This window comes from Equus przewalskii, chromosome 4 (genome assembly GCF_037783145.1).
Source record: "Equus przewalskii isolate Varuska chromosome 4, EquPr2, whole genome shotgun sequence".
Taxonomy (NCBI): Eukaryota; Metazoa; Chordata; class Mammalia; order Perissodactyla; family Equidae; genus Equus; species Equus przewalskii.
Genome location: NC_091834.1, coordinates 60,768,020 through 60,790,337, shown reverse-complemented (window position 1 = coordinate 60,790,337; position 22,318 = coordinate 60,768,020). Strand labels below are relative to the sequence as shown.

General features: G+C 40.4%; 2 protein-coding genes across 3 annotated transcripts in view; one reads left to right on the top strand and one right to left on the bottom strand.

Annotated features, from left to right (window-relative positions):
- The window catches only part of PLEKHA8 (pleckstrin homology domain containing A8), a 51,368-nt gene extending 45,644 nt beyond the window's left edge, over positions 1-5,724 (bottom strand). The window contains exon 1 of one of the 2 annotated variants that reach the window (XM_008522951.2): positions 5,299-5,724. In XM_008522951.2, coding sequence (XP_008521173.1) covers positions 5,299-5,338 — 40 coding nt within the window. In that variant the 5' untranslated portion in view covers positions 5,339-5,724. Of the gene's footprint in view, positions 1-3,654; positions 3,756-5,298 lie in introns of those variants that run through there. The other variant, XM_008522953.2, reaches the window with a different exon arrangement.
- A 63-nt stretch (positions 5,725-5,787) lies between these two features.
- Positions 5,788-16,677, top strand: FKBP14 (FKBP prolyl isomerase 14). The gene is made up of 4 exons (XM_008522954.2): positions 5,788-7,793; positions 10,601-10,752; positions 13,609-13,736; positions 15,800-16,677. The coding sequence occupies exons 1-4, from the start codon at positions 7,597-7,599 to the stop codon at positions 15,956-15,958; spliced, it is 636 nt and encodes a 211-aa protein (XP_008521176.1). The 5' UTR covers positions 5,788-7,596; the 3' UTR covers positions 15,959-16,677.
- The last annotated feature ends 5,641 nt before the right edge of the window (positions 16,678-22,318 follow it).

Sequence of the window (22,318 nt, the reverse complement as noted above, 5' to 3'; positions counted from 1 at the left end):
GTTAGGCAATGGTTCTTTGATATCACACTAAAATCACTGGTAATAAAAAAAATTGATAAATTGGACATCAAAATCAAAACCTTTTGTGCTGCAAATGATACCATCAAGAAAGCGAAGGACAATCTACAGAATAGGAAAAAATATTTGCAAATCATATATCTGATAAGGAACCTATATCCAGAATAAAAACTCTTACAATTACATAATGAAAAAATAAACAACTTAATTAACAAATGAGCAAAGGATGTAAATAAATAGACATTTCTCCAAAGAAGATATACAAATGGCTAATAAGCACATGAAAAGATGATCAACATCATTAGTCATTAGGAAAATATAAATCAAAACCACAATGAGATACCACTTCACACTCACTAGGATGGATATAGTAAAAAAGACAGACAACAAGTACTGGTAGAGAATGTGGAGAAATAGGAATCTTCTTTCATTACTGATGAGAATGTAAAATGGCGCAGCCACTTCAGAAAACAGTTTGGCTGTTCCCCAAACTGTTAAAAGAGTTACCATATGATCCACCAATTCCACTCCTAGGTTTATACTCAAGAGAAATGAAAACACATCCACACAAAAACTAGACACAAATGTTCACAGCACCATTATTCAGAATAACCACACACACACACACACAAAGAACCACCTAAATATGTCCATCAATTGATGAAAGGTAAACAAAATATGGTATATCCATACATGGAAAATTATTTGTTAATAGAAAGGAATGAAGTACTGATACATGCTACAACACTGACGAACCCAAAAACATTGTCCTGTGCAAAAGAAGCCAGTCCCAAAAGATGACATAATGTATAATTCCATTTATATAAATGTCTAGAATAGGCAAATTTATACAGACAGAAGAGTAGCGGTTGCCACAGGAAAGAGCGGGTGGGGTAGGAGTGATTACTAATGGGTACTGGGTTTCTTTTTGGGATAATGCAAATGTTCTAAAATTGACGGCGGTGATGGTTACACTCTGTAAATATACTAAAAACCACTGACTAGCACACTTTAAATGGGCGAAATTTATGATAGGTGAATTATTATCTCAATAAAGATGTCAAAAAACAGCAACAAAAAAGGTTGACCAGCGGTTGTAAGACCATGAGAATCTTGCTCTGGATCCCTCACATTCCAGAAGTCCTCTCGGTATTGTTTACACAGCACAAACATATATGGGCAAGAGTCACCTTCTCCACCTGGGGGGTAAGCAAAACTATAGCATCTCCTCAGACAACCATCTGGTCAGCATGATGCAAGCTCGTGTTATTTTTGGAATGCAGTGCTGCAATGTGCTTTGCCCTAACCTGCTGGAGGGGCCCAAGAAGCCTGCAGCTGGCTGGAGCTTATGGCAGCAGCCCTCCTATCTGCTGAGTGGGCAGTGGAAAGGGACCTAAAACTGCAAAGCAGAAAGCTCACAGCACAGCTCAGACAATTTCCTTGTGACAAAACATATGCACAACACTGGGCAAAGCCTTCCTTACTCCTCAACTCTTCCCCACCTCCACCCCCAAATAGTCTGCCATTCTAGGTCAACATACTTTAAATATAGGTACATTATGAATCAGCTAGAATTACATAACGATGGAGCAGGAAGGGCCTTTAGAAGTATTACGTAATGGAGCATTGACTCTGGAGCCATTGACTGTGTGACCTTGGGCCAGTTCCTCCACCTTTCTGTGTCTCAATGTCTTCATCTGGAAAATGGGAATAATGAAGGCAACTGCTTCTTAAAACCGCTGTGAAGATTAAATGAGCTAATGCATGTAAAATGTTTAGAATGGTGCCTGGAACATTATACGTGTTAAGTTTTTTACTAGTCTTATAAATATTAACTGGTAAATCTCATCATTTTTATGGAGGAAGAACTAACGCTCGGAGTGGTAACGTGACTGCAGCTGGCAGTGACAGAGCTGGTATCAGACTTGAGGTCTCTGACTCCTCAACTAGTGTTCCACTACAGAGCATTAATGTATCACCATGCATGTATACCATCCCTTGACTAAAGATACAATACCAACATACAGCGCCTAGCACTGTGTCTCACATAATATAGGTGTCTGTGACATGTTTAATCCATTCCAGACTTAATCTAACATCTGGAGATAGGTTTGACAATAAATCCCAGAGCGTCCAATGTTCTGCTGCTCAAAAGGTGGGATGGCTCAGGACTTTTGAAGAAAATACACATCAGCTCTCTTTTTCCTTTAATTTTCCTCTGACGGAGCACAGGGTACCTGAGTATGCCTAACACATTAGGGAACAGAGACTTTTCTTCCTTTCTCTTTCTGTATTTTAGCCGTATACTCATGCTAGCAATTTAGATGCTATTCTCAGGGCTGGACGATGTTTCCAACTTTCAGGAATTGAAACCCATCAGTTGAATTCAAGAAGCAAGAGAAGCTCACAAAATAACTACAGTATTTGGCAAAATACAGTAAATGCAGCCAAGGTAAGCTTTTCAACAATCGCATCATTTCTCCCTCTCCCGTTCTCACACACACAAACACACACACAAACACACACACACAATCACTGCAGTGTTCAAACCAGCCTGTGAAGCCCTGCAATGCCAGGCTTCCCAGTGGCCCCTGCAGCCTTGTTGGAGCCTCACCCGTCTCAGCTGCCCAGCCATGCGAGTCTTCTTTCCTTTCCTCAAACTCACCCGTCTCTGCTCTGCTTTAGGGCCTTCACCCCGACATTCCCTTTGCCTGAAAAGTTCTTTCTTACAGCCTCCACCTCAGCCTTGCCACCTAGCTAGCTTCTATTTATTCTTCAGGCTCTGCTTAAATCTTTTCCTCAAAGAAGCCTTTCCCAACAACCCAGCCTAGCCTCTCCCCAACTCTCCCCCAAACCACACACACTTGGAACATGCTTCTAACCACATGTCCAATGAACGTCTTTCTCCCTGACAAGACTGTAAGCTTAAGGCAGGCAGGGGCTGCTCTGTCTTGTTCAACGTTGCCTGTCCTGTGCACGGGGCCCAGCACACAAGAGGTAGTGAATGAAATTAACAACATCCTCCAAGGACTCAAAGGATCTGCCAATATTTGGATTTTCTAACTTCTTCACTCAAATTTGACACAAGGCATCCCATATCAAGCTGTGGGCGTGTAAGATATACACAAACTACACAAACAGGTTATGTACTGCCTTTAGAGAAAAATTCAGAATGAACAAAAACTTAGACTGGGATTATATGTATTTTAAAATTACTATGTGCAAAACCATAAGAAAAAAAAATGTTCCTTTTAAAAACAAGCTTCAGAAGAAGAAAAAGTACTGATGTCTTCATCAAAGCTTGTCATTAACACGCATACCATGCTCTTTTGGGGAGACTAACTCACACAGGAGGGTGGAAAAAACAAGAATGCGTTTGTTCCTCCTAGGCCATTACTGTTCATTTCCAAAGTAAATTTATCTCCTAATGAAAGACAATGTGCTGAACCAAAGTTCTAAGTACATCCAGGAAAAGCACCCAGTGGTGTGATGGGCTTGTAGGAACAGTGCGCCCACAACGAGGCAGCACGGGGCCAAGGGAACAAGCAGCATGATGGAAGGACAGCTGCCTCTGGAAATGGCTCCAGTGGCCCTCTTCTTTAGGGCTTGTCACCCTAGCACCACCCACAGAATTACCTTCTCTTACTTGAAGAAAAAAGTACACTCTTCTCCAAGAGAACAGATGGCACAGGCATCACACGATAAAGACTCCAAAAGATCCTTCTCGAGAAGGTTTGCTTTATTGAAGGATACATAAAAACAGCCATTAAAAAAAAAAAAGCATTTCAAGACCAGGAAGTAGGTACTGTAACAAGAGACTAAACTTCCTGTAGAGAAAGGAGAAGAAGAAAGGAAAGGGGGAAAAAAAGGAGGGAGGCGATAGAAGAAAAGAAAAGAAGAGCGTTGAGGATGAAAGAAAACTAAAAAGCTTGTATGATGGAAAGGGTGAAAGATGAGCAACTAAATTTTACTCAAGGGCATAAGATCCATACATCTCAGAGCTTAGAGATACCTCAAAAGGAAAATTACCTGATCAAGCATCCTCCCTTCAGGTTAGTGGAGTGTTAATCAGCCTCTGACATTTACTGAAGCCCAGCTATGAGTTATCCATATCTACTGCAATCGGGTGACATCAAGAAAGGTCCTTGAAGCAAACGCCGGGACTTCTAAAACACCTCTCCTCACTGCATCTCTACTAACGACTACAGGGAAAACAAACAGAACTCACTTCTAACCACACTACGCATAGGGAAGAGATTCTGGGTACACCCAACAGGTGCACTTTCGGCTGTGCAGTATAACCTCATCAGAGTCACTATGAAAACTGACCCTCCCAGACACATCTGTCCTTAAAACTCCCTGGGGCATCATCACACTATAACCTTTAAAAAGCCATCCTATCAAAGGAAGGATGGGAATATATATCTCCCCCCCAAGAGATACTGGGAATATTTCTGGTTTCAAATACATTGCTATTAAAATTAAAAGTGCATAGCTCATTTTCCATAATAAAAAGTTTAATTCCAAAAAAGTGCCTAGCACAGATTTCAGCAAACAGAAGGCTTTAATTAAGGACTTCCACAAATTGGAAAGGGGGCAGAGAACTATTTTTAAGCTATTCCGCTCAGCAGGACAAGAAAACAGTTGCTAAGATCTACATTCATTTTATGGTAATTTCTGAGTCTGTAAAACAAAAAGAAATGATCAACCAGAAAACCGAAAACCTTGTGCATACTTTGAAGCTTTGAAATTGTTGAGATAGAACTCGGATACCTCGGTCAGCACGCAGATGACCCTAAGGCGACAAAGGGAAAGTGTTGGCACTGGCGACTTTGTTTGAAAAAGGACCTTTCCGCTCTGGAGTTCCAGGTTACTGCTGGCATTCATTTGAAACCTTCCAACCTATCTGCTGGCCAGGCGTGACCAGCTCCTTTGCCAGAATTCGAGAGATTCCCAGAAGACCCCACTGCGGGAGTCAGCGCCTTCCTCCAGCACAGCCGGAGGGCATCGTGCCTTTCAAGTCATCCCCACTCTCAGCCTTTCGTAGCTTTCCTTAGGTGAGAGGGCAACTACTGCCCTGGCCCAGCCCCAACAGGGGCTGCGTCCGTACAGCATAGGTGACACGGTCCTGCGAGAGAACTGCTTTAGGGAAATATTCCCGGTCGGCACAGGTCTCCAAAGGTCTCGGGAGGGACCGTGACCCGGCGCCCGGAGGCGCGTCCCGAGGCCGCCCGCCGGCCGCTCAGACAAAGGGCCGGGCCCCCGGCGCGCCCCACTCACCGCTCAGATAGTTGGTCCACTTGTACAGCACCCCCTCCATGGCGCCCGCGGCCCCTTCGCCCCCGCCGGCCCTCACTGCCCCAGACCCCAGGCGGCGAGGAGCACCGGCAGCAGGGCCATCGCCAGCCCAGCCGAGCCGCCCACTCCCGGCGCCCGGGCCCGGTGCGGGGACGCCCGGCCCGTCTCACATCCTCGGCCCGGGGGCGGGGTCACTGCGGCGGCCTCGGCACGTGAGGACGCGGCAGGCCGAGGGGCCGGCGCAGCGGGGGGCACGCGCTGTCCACAGGGAGGCCCAGGCACTGGGTGGGCCCGAGAGGCACCCGAAGAGTCCCAAGTGCCGCGAGCGAGACAGCCGGTCGCTGGCGGCGGCACCTCGCGCTACCTGAGTCTTCGGTCCGCCGGGCCCGGGCCCGTTCGCGCATGCCCAGTGCACCGCTCGCGCTCACGCTCCCAAAATCCACTCCGCGGTTTCGTAGCGCCGGCGGCGGCGGAGCTGATGGAGCCTGAGGGGTCTGCGGAGAAATTGAGTCCTGGGTGGCGGGTTTGGGAGTAGGCAGTGGGTGAGAAGGGAGACCTCTGGGACAAGTGTGGGAAACAGTCCTGACTGTTAATGGTGCCGTAGATGGGTCGGGTCCCCCCTCCCGATTATTGTGGGTTGACGTGACCCCTTAGGGTGCCCCTTGGGTTCTGGTCCGCAGGGTCCAGTTCTTATTTCAAGGCTGTCTAAATGATCCCACTTGAGGTGCCCATCACCTAGGGCTTAAGGAGATGATGGAAATTTCATGATAGAATACTGTGTAGCCAGTGTAAAGAGATGTCTAAACGCTAACGCCTCGCTACTGGAAGTGTGGTCCATGCAGCACTGGCATCACCTAGGAGCTTGCCGGAATTGCAGAATGTCGCCCCAAGCCCGCACCTCCTGAATTGAAATCTGCACTTTAAGAAGATCCCCAGAGGATTCCTATGCATATTAAAGTGTAAGAAAGTACTGTGCTAAACATATTTGACCAGGGAAAATGTAAGCTATAGATTAAGTGGAAGGAGCAGGTTATGAAACAAAGTGTACACTGTGATCCACATTATTTTATGCATATGTCACAGAAGCAAGCTCCAAAATGTTAAGATGATTATTTGTGGATGGTGGCCTTGTAGGCAATCTTTTTTCTTTCTTTTTCTCTAGTGTAAGGTTGCCAGATTTAGCAAATAAAAATACAAAACAATGCATTTGTTGTTTATCTGAAATGCCAATTAATTCGGCTCCTGTATTTTAAATGGAGACCCTACTTGAGTGCTTTCCAGTTTCTTCCAAATCCACTACAATGAACATGTATTGCTTTTGAAATTAGGTGAAAAATGTAAAAGCAAAAATTTTAAACTAAGATGAGCCTGTGTGACTCGTAACCGTGTTTACTGTTTCTTCTTTAAAGCGGAGGTCTGCACGTCCTTATCCTCGATAGAAGCTGTAATTGACCCTCTAACGTCACCTAAGTGATAGGTGTTGTAGAATAAATCAGAAGACCTGGTTTGAAGGCGGAACTCAACTTTGAGGTGGAACAACCCTCAGCAGGACACAACCTCTCCTAGCCTAAATATACTTATCTTTTAAATGGGATAAAAGAATCTGCCTTATAGCGAGGTTCACGCACAGGAACGCGCTTTGTGACCTCTAAAACACTAAGTCTTTATCGTTTATTCTGTAAATTAAATAATAAGCAATAGCTGGAGTCTAAGATTGTGGAATCCTAGGAGGCCTCTCACCAACGACAAGAGTAAGCGAGTCTTTCCTGAAACCTCTACGGTTTCCCCAGGCCCCGCCACGCTCAGCCGCTGTACTTCACAGATGTAAATCGCCCGGAAGAGTTTCCGGTTAGCCACTTGCCCCACCCCTCTGCCCAAGTCCGAGGGTGTGGAATTCTTTAACCCGCGGCGCTCTAGGACCATTCCGGGTGGTTCGCCGCGGGGCCACTGCCCCGCTGGGTCGGGCTGTGAATTATATTGTTGCAGCGTGATTGGCTTGAGAGGCGCCTGACGGACAGCACCGAAAGCCAATGGGAGGCCGTCCTTCTCAGGCAGTCGCGTGTCAGAGCCAGTCAGGCTGGGTTTGGGCTTAACTCTTTAGAGGCGAGTTCGTAGTGCGTGGGAAAGTTGTCGGTAGTAAATGTGCCACGTCTGCTAGGAAGGGGGAGTCATGAACTTGCCAGAGACCGTTGTGCTCAAGCCTTCAACTACATTCTTAACTCTATGAGGTCGGGGACCCTTTCTCTGTTTTAGTAGGAACTTCTTTCCTGCTCCAGCAAGATGAGGCTTTTCTTGTGGAACGCGGCCCTGACGCTGTTGATCCCTTGTTTGAGTGGGGCTCTTATCCCTGAACCCGAGGTGAAGATTGAAGTTCTCCAGAAGCCGTTCATCTGCCATCGCAAGACCAAGGGGGGCGATTTGATGTTAGTCCACTATGAAGGCTACTTAGAAAAGGACGGCTCCTTATTTCACTCCACGTAAGTAATTATATTCCACAGGTAATAAAAGAACCCACCCACCTATGCTAAGTCTCGGCCAGGAAACGAGCCAGGTTTTTCCTGGTTTGACCAGGTTTTGCCTCTTTTAAAAAACTGAAATATCTTATTTCCTTCTTTGGGGAAAGGAAATTGTTTAAAGGCAATCTTATGTAACGAGGCCTTTGAAGGTCTTATTGGAGACATGTGGTCATGATAAAGCGGTTGATTTTTTATTATAAAAGCTAGAACTAAAATCTTTGAAATACTGCAGAAATATGTAGATGTATAATTAGGCAATAAGTAGAAAAAACTTAAAGGAATTTTCATTTCTCAAACTCTGTTCCTGAGGGAAAATACTCAATTCCATTTTTAATTTGGTGTAGGTGAAATTTACTTAGAACTTTCACAGCAACTTCCTGAGCAGTATACATAATCATTTATTTACATATTGTAGGAGATACTAATGTTATTTCATTGGTCTATTTATCTGGTCTATTTATCTGACAGATGATATTTTGGTCAAGGCACAGGACCATGATTTGTTTCATCATTTGTTTCTTTCTAGAAATTCAAAGACCTCAGTGATGGGTGTGGGTATGGTTATGGAACATTGATTCAATACCTACAGTGAAGGATTTTCAGGTGGTTACGCTATCATTATTTCTGTTCTGTAAACAAAGAAATTGCAACATGGAAAAGCTTTATAAGTGAAATGCCACTTAGGCATTGGTTCTCTTCATTCCATTCCAAAAGTATTTATTGAGCATTTCCTTTATGTTAGGCCCTATGCTTGACACTAGGGAGATTCAAAAATTTTGGCTTCTCTCCATCCTTGACTGTTCATTTATCTATCATCTATCAAACCCTTATTAAGTGGCTACAAGTCAGGCCTTGGGGATGTAAAGATGACTAGGAGTGGGTTCTTGTTTTCTAGCAGGACACCATCTACAGAGGGGAGGAAGGCAAGTAAATAACTCATGCTGTAGAGTAAAGAATGTTCAAAGTGCTCACAAAACATAATGGAGTCTGGAATTAATTATACTCTGAGAGGTGGGGAAAGAGAAAGACTTCCCAGAGATCATAACTGAGATGGGCCTTGAAAGATGAGTGGAGGGTTCCAGGTGGAGAACGGAGGAGGGAGGACATGCCAGGTAGAGAGAATGGCGTGAACTAAAGCCGTGAAGCTTTGCAGTCCATCCTAGACTTTGTTTTCTGGTAAGCTGCCTTTACTGGGCATCCACACCTGGTCTGGCTTGAGGTTTTGGAGAAGTGAATGGCACCCTTCTCTGAACTCTGTTAGCCCTTGCAAAAAGTTCCAAGACGTGGCTTGCCATAGGATTCTCAACAGCCCTATCTTCTTATCGACAAGACCAGTGCCACAGTGGACATTAAACGATATTATGACTTGCATTTTCAATTTCCAATTTCAGTCTGACCACTTGTAGACCCAGCCTGATTCCTTTCAGGTCTCAGAACCAAAAACCTCTGCGGACTTCAGTAGTAGCCCTGAGGTTTTATTTAGCAGTTTGCTGCTAAAGTTCTAGTACCTGATGAGGGGACTATTGTTCTGCGGCCTCCATGTAAATGGTCAGCAACTGCTAACCCTGAGTGTTTAGAAATGGACCATCAAATGGTCAGTTGCTAGAACCATAGCCTTTGTGGTAAATAGCTTAAATCCTTTAGCTGTGATGCGAAATGTGCCAAAACTGTAGTCAATGCTGGGTGGTAGGTTGTTTCTTCCTTCTTTGTTCTTTCTTAGCCTTCCCAAATTTTCTACTGGTGTTATTTTGTTACTCTGATCATGGGAGGAAAAGAGGAGGTAATTGCCTTTACCTAGGTTTAGTAACCATGGTACCCATGAAACCTAGTGGAATGACTTCTCGTTCTCACCTACAAGACGTCCTTGAATAGATCATTTTCCTTATTGCGCTGAAAGGGAGCTGAGTGGACTGCTCAGCCCTCCATCCTCCTAGTAGCTCAGCAGGTTGTTTTTCTTAGGCTGGCCTCTCTTCAGCTCATGAGCCAGGATATCTTGACGGTTCTCTTCTTCCTCAGTCCTTGAGGGGCCACTCCTCCAGGCTTGCCTGCAGAGCTCCACGGTCGATCCCTGTGGAGAGAACTGGGCTGGGGTCTGAGTGGGAATTCAGGATTGAAGAGCAGCCTTTTCCACTTGTCACAGGCATCAGCAGGCTGTACATCAGGAAAGTTTGTATGCAGGCTATAAGATGCTGTGCGCCTGACTCTCCAGTGTCCACATGGGTATGGACTCGTGTATGCTGGCAGTAAATTCTCCTTAGTCTCTCATCCTCCTTCCCAAACTCACTCATTTTTCCATTGTTTTCTCCCTCTTCTGGACCCCAGTAGCCTTACTGGGACAGCATCACTTTGTAGTTAAGACCTTGAACTTTGGAGTTAGGTCAACTACTGGCACACTTAACCTCAGTTTCCTTATCTGTACAATGGGGAAATAATGGTTCCTGCCTCATATGATCATTGTTAGAGTTAAAAGGCAAAGCATTTAGGGAAATACGTGGTATGCAGTAAATGCTCAAAAAGTTATTTGTTTTTATTATTATGCCCTCTACCCTCCTCTAGCTAAATCAACTATGTGAAATTTGCATCAAGAAATATGGGCAATGAATTGAATTATTATAAAGTTGGTTTGGCTTTGTGTTCGTGTGTGTATGTGTAGCTGTTTTCATTCATTTCCAAATTTAACCACTTATGGGTAGAAAAAATGCATCACAGCAATAAATAAAAAAAATAAAGTTACTCAAGAGTTCTAATGTGTTTTCTTTCTATTGTAGTCACAAACATAACAATGGTCAGCCCATTTGGTTTACCCTGGGCATCCTGGAGGCTCTCAAAGGTTGGGACCAGGGTTTGCAGGGAATGTGTGTAGGAGAGAAGAGAAAGCTCATCATTCCTCCTGCCCTGGGCTATGGAAAAGAAGGAAAAGGTAATAATTCTACATTGTTATCTTAGCACTAGAGTTCTTCTCTGGATTAGGAGACAGAAGTTAGTGTAACTACTATGTTTGGTCTTTTTTTTTCACAGAAGTAAACAGACTTGTATTTCTTTGGGAAATATAATTATGTCTTGATTATCATTTGAAATGGCCAATTAAAGCCATAATATCTAAATGGTCAACTGAGCTAACAATGAAAAAAGGTTCTGTAACCTTCAACTCTTATTTGCATTATTCACGAATATGATGGGGTTTGTGTGTGTGTGGTACAATATACATAACGTAATGTTTACCATTTTAACCATTTGTAAGGATACAGTTCAGTGGCATTAAGTACATTCACATTGTTGTCCAAGCGTTACTAGTATCCATCTCTAGAACTTTTTCATCCTCTCCAACTGAAACTCACCAATTTATTCTGACAATGCAAAAAGAAAGATTACTCTACACATGTGTTTTGATGAGTTGACCATTTGAAATGTAAATTAGTAAGGCATTAAATGCAGTTTCAGATGTGGGCTGTGTGTGACTTGCAACTACAGTTTCCTACAACAAAGCTTTTATTGGAGGTTCTTCTCACTCTTGTTTTATAAAATTTTTGACAATTTGTTTAAAAAAATAATGGAGTGACAAGAAATAAGTTTAATAAAATAGAGGCAAAGGGGCTAGCTGGTCTAGGGAGCTTTTGTGCTAATCTGTTCCAGGGCAGGCACATAGACCTGTTGTTGGGGTGGAAGTCCATGCAGCTTTCCAAAGGGCTATTTACAAGAGGCCAGAAGATGTTTCATGTACGGGATATGCGTATGTCCTATAACTCCTTTATTATAATCTAACCTGAGGGAGTAATCAAATATTAGGAGAAATATTTGTGAACAGGGATGTCCATTACTGCATTGTTTCTAATAGCAAAAGTACTGGAACCAACTTGAGTGTATAGTGAGAAGGGTTTAGCTAAATAACATGTAGCCCAGTTATTTTAAAAAATGGCATTTCAAAGATTTTAAAAATTATATCCAAAATATGTGTGACATAATTTATATGTAAAAGTAGAAAATAAAGCTGTAGTATATATACTATGATAGTAAGTATGGGGGAAAAGTATGTATACATAAAAAGTGAATCACAAGGAAATAAATAAGAATGTTAACAATGAACTATGGAGCTGGGGATTATTTTTATTTCTGGTTGTGTTTCTTCCAAATTCTGTACAATGGGCGTATATTGCCTACATAATGAAGAGAAAAAAATTTTAAGTAGTCATCAGAACCAGACATAGAACCACTCTGATATGGTAGGAATATAGTCTTTGCAGCATCCTTAGGTCCAAGCTTAACCATTTACAAAGTGGGACTCCTAGCCCTAATTTCCCGAGGAGAAAATAGGTGCCACATGTGTAGAATTATATATTCTAAAATGAAACTTGCTATATAAATCCTATGCACTGAATAGGATTTACTAACCAAATCCAACTCTTATTTTAATAATAATCCTCTTTAGAGAAGAAAATCAAGTATCTAGGAAATGTTTCTCTGCTGTTCGAATGTATTCTTTCACCTTCTTGTGTTTTTATTGTCTCACGTTTAATATTTATATACATAGTATTAATCCGTTATTCTTTCTCCGTACTATATTTAACTCAGTTTTACTTTATAACAAGTAGAGATCTAAATTGGACTCATTTCCTTTAAACTGAGCACTGTGAAACTAATTCTACTAACATGAATTTAACACTGATTTTGTAGTCCTTTAGTCCCATGTTTGCATGCCTCCTTTGGAAAGACACGAGTTTTACGGACGACCTAGTGCATGCCCCTTCTCTGTCTAGATCTGGAATGGTAAGCTTCGGCACACAGTGTAAGTTTTGTTCTCATTAGTGCTTACAAATGCTCTTTCATGGAAATATGTGGGATGGGGGGACTAAGAAATATTTTTAATGTTTACCTAGACCTGTATGTTAAATATAGTTATAAGAAAACAAGTTGAAAAAAATTGTTCATACTTCCCCCAAAGGTTTCTTTTTTAAATCCCTGGGACTTTAACAAAGTTCTTTTCACTTAAAGATTTTTATCTCCCTTCTCAGAAATTTGTTTTAGTTTCTCCCTTGTCGTGAAACTTCTTGAACATAACTTTCTGAAATTGTTGACGCTTCCTGTATTGTTTGTAAAGCCTGTAAGAGAATTCTATGTTAGTAACGTGTATTGAGAGCTTACTATTTTTCAAGCAGAGCGCCAAGTATTTTGCATGGATTTATCTTCCTTCATCCTCCCAACAGACTCTTGAGGTGGGCAGTATTGTCATCTGCATTTTACGCATAAGAAAACTGAGACTAAGAGACAGGCAACAGTACGCTGCAGTCCCAGATAGTATGACGTCAGAGCTCACTCAGTAGTATACTGCCTCCAGATGGTAGAAATGGCAGTACTATTATATATTTTGAAGTCAGGACTTTCTGACCCCAAAGTTAGTAAGTCACTTGTACTATAATTAACTCTAAGTCATCTAAAGCCCTTTAAGTCATTCTTGACATATAATTTGTAATATCTTAATTATATTTGAAATTTAATACCCAGGCCCTTAGGCACATCTGTATGTATGTGTGTATAAAACAATTTTTAATTGAAAACCCAAAATCAGACTGCTTTTGATCTATTAGTTTGGATTATTCCTTCTTTATTCTGTTTGTTTGACTAAAATATAAGTAATTTCTGTCATATGTGACAGTCTTAGGATGGCTCTTCATTTAATTCAATTAAAAAAAATATATGTTGTCCAGTACCATAAATTTTCTATCATCAAAACTTTGAAATCTTTTTAATAAAACTTAACCCCCCTCTTTCCTCATGTCAGGTAAAATTCCCCCAGAGAGTACGCTGATATTCAATATCGATCTCCTGGAGATTCGAAATGGACCAAGATCCCATGAATCCTTCCAAGAAATGGATCTTAATGATGACTGGAAGCTCTCTAAAGATGAGGTGACCTTTCCTTCCTCCTACACCTCTTTCTTTCTTTCTTTCTTTCAGCTCACTTGTTTAGAAATATATTTTTAAAGAAAATTTATTTTTATTTGGATAAAACGTGATTTATAAGTTTTCTTAAACTACCAATGCTTTGAAAATTGACCTTTTCATAGGAAATTGTTGTTTTGGAGAGAAATGTATTGAGACTTACAAAGCACCAGGTATTCTTCCGCTGTTTTTCCTTCTCCCAGTGCTTAAGGTTCACGTGTCTTGCCCTTGCCCTGAGGGTAGGATCCATTTCAAAGATCCATTTTGCCAAGACGACTCTCATTTTGGAGTCACTGTTTAAGAAACAGATCTGTCCTGAGGAATATCTCCAGTGGACAGTTTCTGTTTGAAACTGTAGACTGGCTGCTAAATGCATTTTGTGGTGATTTCCTAGCAACTAGCAACAAGCACCTCACGTGCTCAGTTCTGTTCAGGTTAGCACCTAGAGAAAGGAGACTCTAGTCTCCATTTTCCACATCATGAGACCTTTCCCAGCCCCTCAAAGTCCTGGTGTTTAAGAAGACAGAAAGAAGTCTGCCTATAATTTATTTAGGCTTTCACAGCCATTGCTACACATGCCTGTCTTAGTCTGGCTGCTGTGGGGAAGCAGTGAAGGTAGATATTTATCTCCATGTTTTTTGTCTACCCCTACTCTCCATTCTGCTTGGCTGGTCACAAACCAAGTTCCTTTTTATGCTTCAATCAGTTTCATTTTAATGGCCAGGAAGTGATTAAGGCTTGAATAAGCTAAGTTGTTATGAATCATGGGGTCGTGATCCACAGCTGCTAAATTTGTAACACCTCATAGTGTTACCAGTCATAGGACTTTTCTCTATCCAAGATAAATTTTAATTCCCTTTCATTAAAAAGAATCTTGAAGGCCAGCCCCTGTGGCCTAGTGGTTAAGTTCAGCATGCTCTGCTTGGGTGCTCTGGTTTGGTTCCCAGGTACAGACCTATGCCACTTGTCTGTCAGTGGCCTTGCTGTTGTGGCGGCTCACGTTAAAAAAAAAGAGGAAGATTGGTATGCGATAAGTCTTCCTCAGCAAAAAAAAAAAAGAATCTTGAATATACAACACATTCACATGGTTCAAAAAATCAATCCAATTTAAAAAGATATTTACTAAGAAGTCTTTCTCCCTTTCTTACACAAAAAGTAGCGTACTATACATAGTATTTGTCATCTTTCTTGATTCACACAGTATATCCTGGAGATACATTCTGCATTAATCCAGAGCTTCATCATCCTTTTCTTCTCCCCCCCGCCCCTCCCCCAACTCCATTAAGTCACCGTAATCTTATAAATATACTCCATATCTTTGCATGTTGGTGGCAGGGAGATAAGAGAGGCTTTGAAATTGCTGATCTAACAGAAGGAATAATAGGGATATGATTAAAAATGAAAACAGGTTGAATTGTATTATAGTGAATCTAGTGGGTAATTGGGAGCAGTATTTTGTTTATATCTTTAGATATCTGAATGAAAATGAGAAATTTTATTCTAAGCACTCATCAGGCTGGATTTTGCTTTAATTTCTGAGATCAGAAGGTCATGTAGCATGATCATAGCTGTGTCCACAGCATGCACTATTCCCAGACACTTACGTAAATAAAAAAGTGCCATCATTGAATCTGATTTTAAGAGAAGTATCTGGGATTTTGGTCCTTTTTAGCAAATAAGATCTGGATAATTGAGTGGATTGAAAGACAGCAGTCTTTCAGATGCTTGACTTTATTTAGACTCGAATGAAGAACAGGTAGTATACTTTGACTGGATGTTTTTCAGATGATATAAGCTTATCTTTGCCTCTAAGCAATATTCTGTGCCTCTACTGCAGCAGGATAGCAACAGTTTTTAAGGGAAAAAATTCTGTATAATTTTTTTACTATCATTAGAAATATATCATAAAGTAGTTGTTTAGTAGTTGTTATATATAATTAAAGGAACTACCAGTCCAGTCGGTGATATTGATTGGCTTGATGTGGGTATCTTATGAATTGGAATTATTAATGAGATCCGTTATTTTGTAGGTCAAAGTGTATTTAAAGAAGGAGTTTGAAAAGCATGGTGCAGTGGTGAATGAAAGTCATCATGATGTTTTGGTGGAGGATATTTTTGATAAAGAAGATGAAGACAAAGATGGATTTATATCTGCCAGAGAATTTACATATAAACATGATGAGTTATAGAGATACGTCTGCCTGCTTTATATAGCATCCATCCTTAAAGAGAGGCAACCATCTTTAAAGAGAATCTTATTTTTTAACAGTGTTCTGTTCTTGCTTTGTTTTTTATTTTTATATATTTTTCTGAACATTATTTGAAGAACCCCTAGGGCGTCTAAGTATCCGTTTCTTTCTGGTGAGTTATTGGGAAGAAAAAATTAATTTGTCTTTGAATAGAAGACTTTCGGACCATTTTCCACTTTCACATATGAAGCCTTGTGTTTTACCTGCTTATTTGTAATTTTAAATATGGCAACGGGGAGCATGCCATAACATGAGACCAGGTTATAGCACAAATCAGCACCCTCTATTTCTGCTTCCCTCTATTTTCTCTAAGTTAGATACTGACATTTGAAAAGCCTCTTGCAATAGCTGGAGGCTTACTATTTTCATGTTATAATGAAACAGTATGTCTGTAACTACCTTTGAGACTCTGCTTGAGGAAAAGAGAAAAATGGTTGTTGGACTCTACTTGTTAACAGTTACTGCTTTACTGAGGAGATGTGCAATGCTGAAGTGAGTAACAGAGTTAATAACTTATAAATATGTATACATCGAAACATTCTGCCTAGGACTTAAGCTACATAAGGTTTGGTTCCTAGTAGCTAATGACCTATCATGGTAAATAGGACAATTTATTTATATGTTTGTTTGTTCATAATAAAATGTGTCAAAATATTGTAGAGGAGGTTTTTGTTCTTGTTAGTGTGGTCAGTTGATTGTGATTCCTAGCGACCCTGTGTACAGCAGAGCAGAACCCTGCCTGGTCTTTCTCTGTCATCCTCTCATCTTCTGGCGCTGGATCAGACGGTGCTCCACTGCTCTTCATAGAGTTTTCATGGCCAGTTTTTCCAGAAGTGGGTGGCCAAGTTCTTCTTCCTAGTCTGTCTTAGTCTGGAAGCTCTGCTGAAACCTGTCCACCATGGGTGACCCTGCTGGGGGGGAAATACTGGTGGCATAGCTTTCAGCAGCACAGCAACATGCAGTCGCCACAGTATGACAGCTGACAGATGGGTGGGCTGGTTCCCTGACTGGGAAATGAACCCAGGCTGAGGTAGTGAGAGCTGAGAGCACTGAATCTAAACCACTAGACCACCGGTAGAGGAGGTAGACAGTTGTATTTAATCAATGTTTACTTTTTAAGGCTAACAGATTTCCTTCCTAGTTCTTTAATGGATAAAGTCTATAACTAGTGTATTATACTGCAATAACATTGTATACAAGAGAAATTATTACGCTAATCAAAAGGTTCCCATTTCTGTCTCATCAAAAAATGATGCAGACCCACAGCAGCTACTGTTGTCTATCCTGGGTCAAAAAACTGATGATTTTATAGTTTTTATCTTAAATTGGCTTTTAGCCTTTTATACTTTAGAAAAAAATGTCTCAATCTCCATTTACTAAGAATAGTCCTTTATAGTTTACAAAGTGATCTCAAGTACATCATAGTCTTTGATTCTCATTGCTCTGAAGCCTCTGAAAAAAGCTGGTGGATCTTAATGTACCTATTTTGTAGATGAGGAAATTGTCATTCAAAGAGATTGATTGTTGTGCCCAAGGTTAGCAACTAACGTGTAGAACCAGATTTCAGTTCCTCAGCTCAGTGTCTTTCTACTGCCCTCTACTACTGAAAAAGTGAAAATTTTCTTTGAATTCATTGGGCCTACTTCTCTCTTCAGTTTGCTGTCCTAGCAGTCGACTCTGTTTTTTGTCTTTGGGTCCTTATCCTTTGAAGATGCTTTACTGGCTGTTTCTGGTACTTTAGAATTCTCTCCATGATCCAGGAATGGCTCTAGTTTCATTGAATAATCTTGGGGTTAGCACTGAATGGCCTGAAAAACTCTGTGCGCTGAGAGGTTCCAGGTGTGTCTTAGTCCTTTCATTCCTGTTTACCTCTAAGTTTTTTGCTTTTTAAAAAAATTATGAACAATTATTACATCATGTATAGACTATATTCACCAGTTATATCTTGATATTTTCCTAACTAAAATGTAAAGTTCTTGGGAAGAACATATGTAACACCTTTCTCTGACAAAATCTGCTGTACCTGGAAAACTTCTAAGTTGTCACTGCTGTTTTCCTCAACCAGGAGGAGTTAAAAACTGCAGTACAGAAAGCTTGATGCTGTATTGTGGGGGAAAGAAAGTAGCTTGTCGTATGGTGCTACTTTGTGTAAGCATTACTGATGATGCTATCCAGGGTAGAGCAAAAAAAGTAAAAAGAATTTTGATTATTCACGCAACATATATCTTTACCTTGTGTGAATTTGTATCAGTTTCCATATAAATATTTAGACACAAGTATGAAATGAGAACATATAAATAGGCTTGTTTTTAAGTTACCTGCCTTTTTGGTTTAGCTGCACCTATGTACCTTTCCATTCGTGGGAATAATCAGACATGAACTGTGACCTCACTTGTATATAATTTGACTCCTTAATACTGCTAGATGTGTCATATTTAAACTTATATTGGGCCTGCCCGGTGGTGTCATGGTTAAGTTTGCACTCCGTTTGGGTTGCCTGGGGTTCACAGGTTCAGATCTCGGGCGCCAACCTACACACCACTCATCAAGCTGTGCTGTGGCAGCATCCCACATGAAAAAAGATGAAGATTGGCAATAGATGTTAGCTCAGGGCCAACTTTCCTCACCAAAAAATAAAAAATAAAAATAAATAAATTTATATGACTATGTTGTGGTATTCTTTTAAAATAAAGAATTTGTTTCCAATATTTGGGAAATAATGGGTTGTGAAAAATTCTTCAAGTACCAATTTCCTTAGCAGCTTTATTGATTTTCTTAACTGTTAATCTAGGTCTTATGTCAAAACGAAGTGAGGAAGACGGACAGGTACTGGGAGGAGAGGGGTATAGTGACACTTTGAATGTGCCTCTGATTATCCACTCAGTTTAGATATATTTGTAAGGAAAGCTGTGGTTTGATTTAAATTGTTTTGAAATCAGCATTAAACCTTGAGCATTGAAGGAAAGAGTTAATAGTGAATTTTTGGTACTGGAGAAAGCATATGTGTTTTGTTTTTGTGTTGTTTTGGTGGTAGTTACCGCTATTGTTTTGGTTTGGGATTTTATTGTGTGTCACAGGTGGACATTATGATGATTAATGCCTACTAAGTAAATTTGTGCTATAAAATACCTTATGTAATTAAGTGAAATGCTGGGTTTCATAAAAGTAACAAGAAACAATCATTTCTAATTCAGATGGGTGATCTCATCTTGTGGGAATGAATTTGCACTTCTCTTATTCATGATATAGGGTATTGCTGACATCTATATTACTAGTTAGATATCAGCATTCTATCTCTCCCACTGAAATGTCCAACATGATTATAAATTTATATGCCCATTTGAAAGCATTACAATTATAGTACTCCTCTCTGTTTATATCTGTAGCAGTCTTTTTTTTTTTTTTTTTTGGTGAGGAAGATTGTCACTGAGCTAAACATCTGTGCCAGTCTTCCTCTTTTTGCTTAAGGAAGATTGTCACTGAGCTCACATCTGTGCCAATCTTCCTCTGTTTTTTGTATGTAGGACACTGCCACAGCATGGCTTGATGAGCAGTATGTAGGTCCACCTGCCTGGACCCGCCAACCCCAGGCTACCAAAATGGAGCACATTAACTTAACCACTACACCACCGGGCCAGCCTCTGTAGCAGTCTTTTAGTAGGATTTGAATATTCCCTTTGGTATGGTGAAATCCACACATTCTTACATATGACTTTGGAGTCTTTATTTGAAGGTAAATTCTTTTCTCTCCTTAAAATATTATCTTGCCTCTGCTTTCAGCTTTGCCTCTGCTGCCTCCAGCTCCTTGCTCCAAGCTGACAGCAGAAAGAGACTTTAGGACACATTGGTTTCATAACTCAGTCCTCAAATATAGTGAGAGGCATACTTTGGTTCCTAAAGGTTACGGAAATGTAGCAGTGATGCAAATTTAGTGTACACCAGAATCACATGGGACATGCGTTAAAAGTCCAGATTCCTGAACCTTTTCCCTAGAGATTCTGATGAATTCTTGGGTTGGGGCCATGAATCTGCATTGTAACCCGCTTGCTAGATGATACTGATGCAGGTGGTCCAAGAACCGTAATTTCAGAGAGCACTTCACTAATTCTATTCCCTTGAATATACAATCTCCTAAATTTTTCTCTTCTATGAATATTCTTTTTTGCATTCTGGAAAGCAGTGGAGATTGGGGCAACTAATTCTGCCTAAAAATGAATATACCATCAAAATGATAAATTGTGTGGAGATACCATTTTCCCCAGGGTTAGAAATTTTTTTATGACTCTGACCTTATAACAAAAGTTAGATGGTCAGGAAATATGTTTTTGTGAACATCTTCCCTACCAGAAGAGAGAAAAGAGCCCCAGAATTTCTCAAAATTACTCTTTTATATTATTTTTTCAGAATTATCTACATCCCACCCCGTTTGAAGACTATACAGCCAAGAGATTTAGGAGGAAATAAAATTATTCTCTTAAAAATATACATAGATATGTGCCTGTGTATGTGTATGTATGTATGTCTGTGTGTGTATGCGTAAATATATATAGTTTTGTACTGAGAAGCCATTGAAATGCTCTCTCTAGTACATGATTTCTTCTCTCTGAAAAGTTATCTTTACTGTGCAGTTAAACTTCCCTTTTGTCCATTTGGAGTCTGTCATTCTGTCCTTTGCCCACATTTCTGTGTTTCACTTATAATTTAGGTAAAATTTCCTAGTGGTTCTCCATGTAGAACCAAAAATAATCTTTTTTTCCTTTTCAGCTTGAGACTTTACCAAAGGGGTCAAGTGGCTTATTTTGATATACTTAGATTATTGTTAAGGAAAAGAATAAAAACAGTTGGAAGATTCCAGAGGTCTGCAACACGTAGCACGGTCTGTGGATTCTTTTGTTTACCAGTTCTTTGTGTTCCTATACTGCTAATAAAGCCTCTGACATAAAATGGATGACTTGAGTGAAAATGAGTCAGCCCATAATTTACGAAGCCAATCTAAGTGCTTGCGAGCTAGAATAGCATCAATTTTGTTTTATGATCTAAAAACAAATGACATGAGATGTTTGCTGAGGTTTTATTCTAAAAATCCAGAGTGAAGTGAAAGGTGTCCCCTTGGTAGCTAGTAACAGCTAAATTATATCCCACTGGAGCATTTCTGGGAATCTACAAGTCATTTCATTAATTTAAAATGCCACACTGTAGTAGGATCAAGATAATTTCCTCTCTGGTAAACAGTTGCAGTAAAAACAATTTCATGCACAATGCAAATTGAGGTATTGAGGGACAGTTCATTGTTATGAAGAATGAAGTAAAGATGGGAAGACCCTTTGGGGCTTAGTTCCAATTTCTTACAGCATTTTCTCATTCATTTGTTGGACTTTGCCAGAATGCATTTTATGTTGATATAACTCTGAATCTAATTTTTACCTCCGGTTAGGAGACTAGGACGTTATGACATTCAACCGTATATTGATGGTTCTTTTCCATCATGATCATATCTCCTGGAATTCTTGTGCAGCTATTTTGTGCAGAATACATGCTGTTTGAGACATTCTAGATTTTTTTAAAGTGGTTCTTAAGTTAGAAGCTAAATTTAATTAAATGGGTAATTATACTTGTGTAGAATAACCAAGAAGAGTAGTACAAATACAGAAGATTTGCCTTAAAATAAGAGACAGCATTTTACTTGCAGGAAAATAGGGAAGAATTTAAAAAGAATCTGGCAATAAAATGGCCATTTGGATTGCCAAATTTTCCCACAGTGTAATTGTTCTCTGCTGCTGTCTTCATACCAATGGTTCCTTGACACTATTCACTTAAGTTTTTTCTTGTGTTATTTTGGCTAAATTTTGTAAGGTATGTAATCTTTTACAGAATGTCATATATTTTTCTTCATGTGACATGCAGCAGTATTCAAGGTTTTCTGTTTTGTATCATAGTCTTTAAAGAAAATGAAGCAACCTCCTAAAGTTACTTCATTCTTACATTTAGACGGAACAGTAGGGGCGGCCCCAGGCCGAGTGGTTAAGTTCACACACTCCGCTTCGGCGGCTCAGGGTTTCGCCAGTTTGGATCCTGGGCGTGAACATGGCACTGCTCATCAGGCCACGCTGAGGCAGCGTCCCACATAGCACAACCAGAGGAACTCACAACTAGAGTATACAACTATGTACTGGGGGGCTATGGGGAGAAGGAAAAAAAAAAAGATTGGCAATAGTTGTTAGCTCAGGTGCCAATCTTTAAAAAAAAAAAAAAGACAACAGTAAATGAATTCTGCTCTGTAGATTTTTTTTTCTAACATTT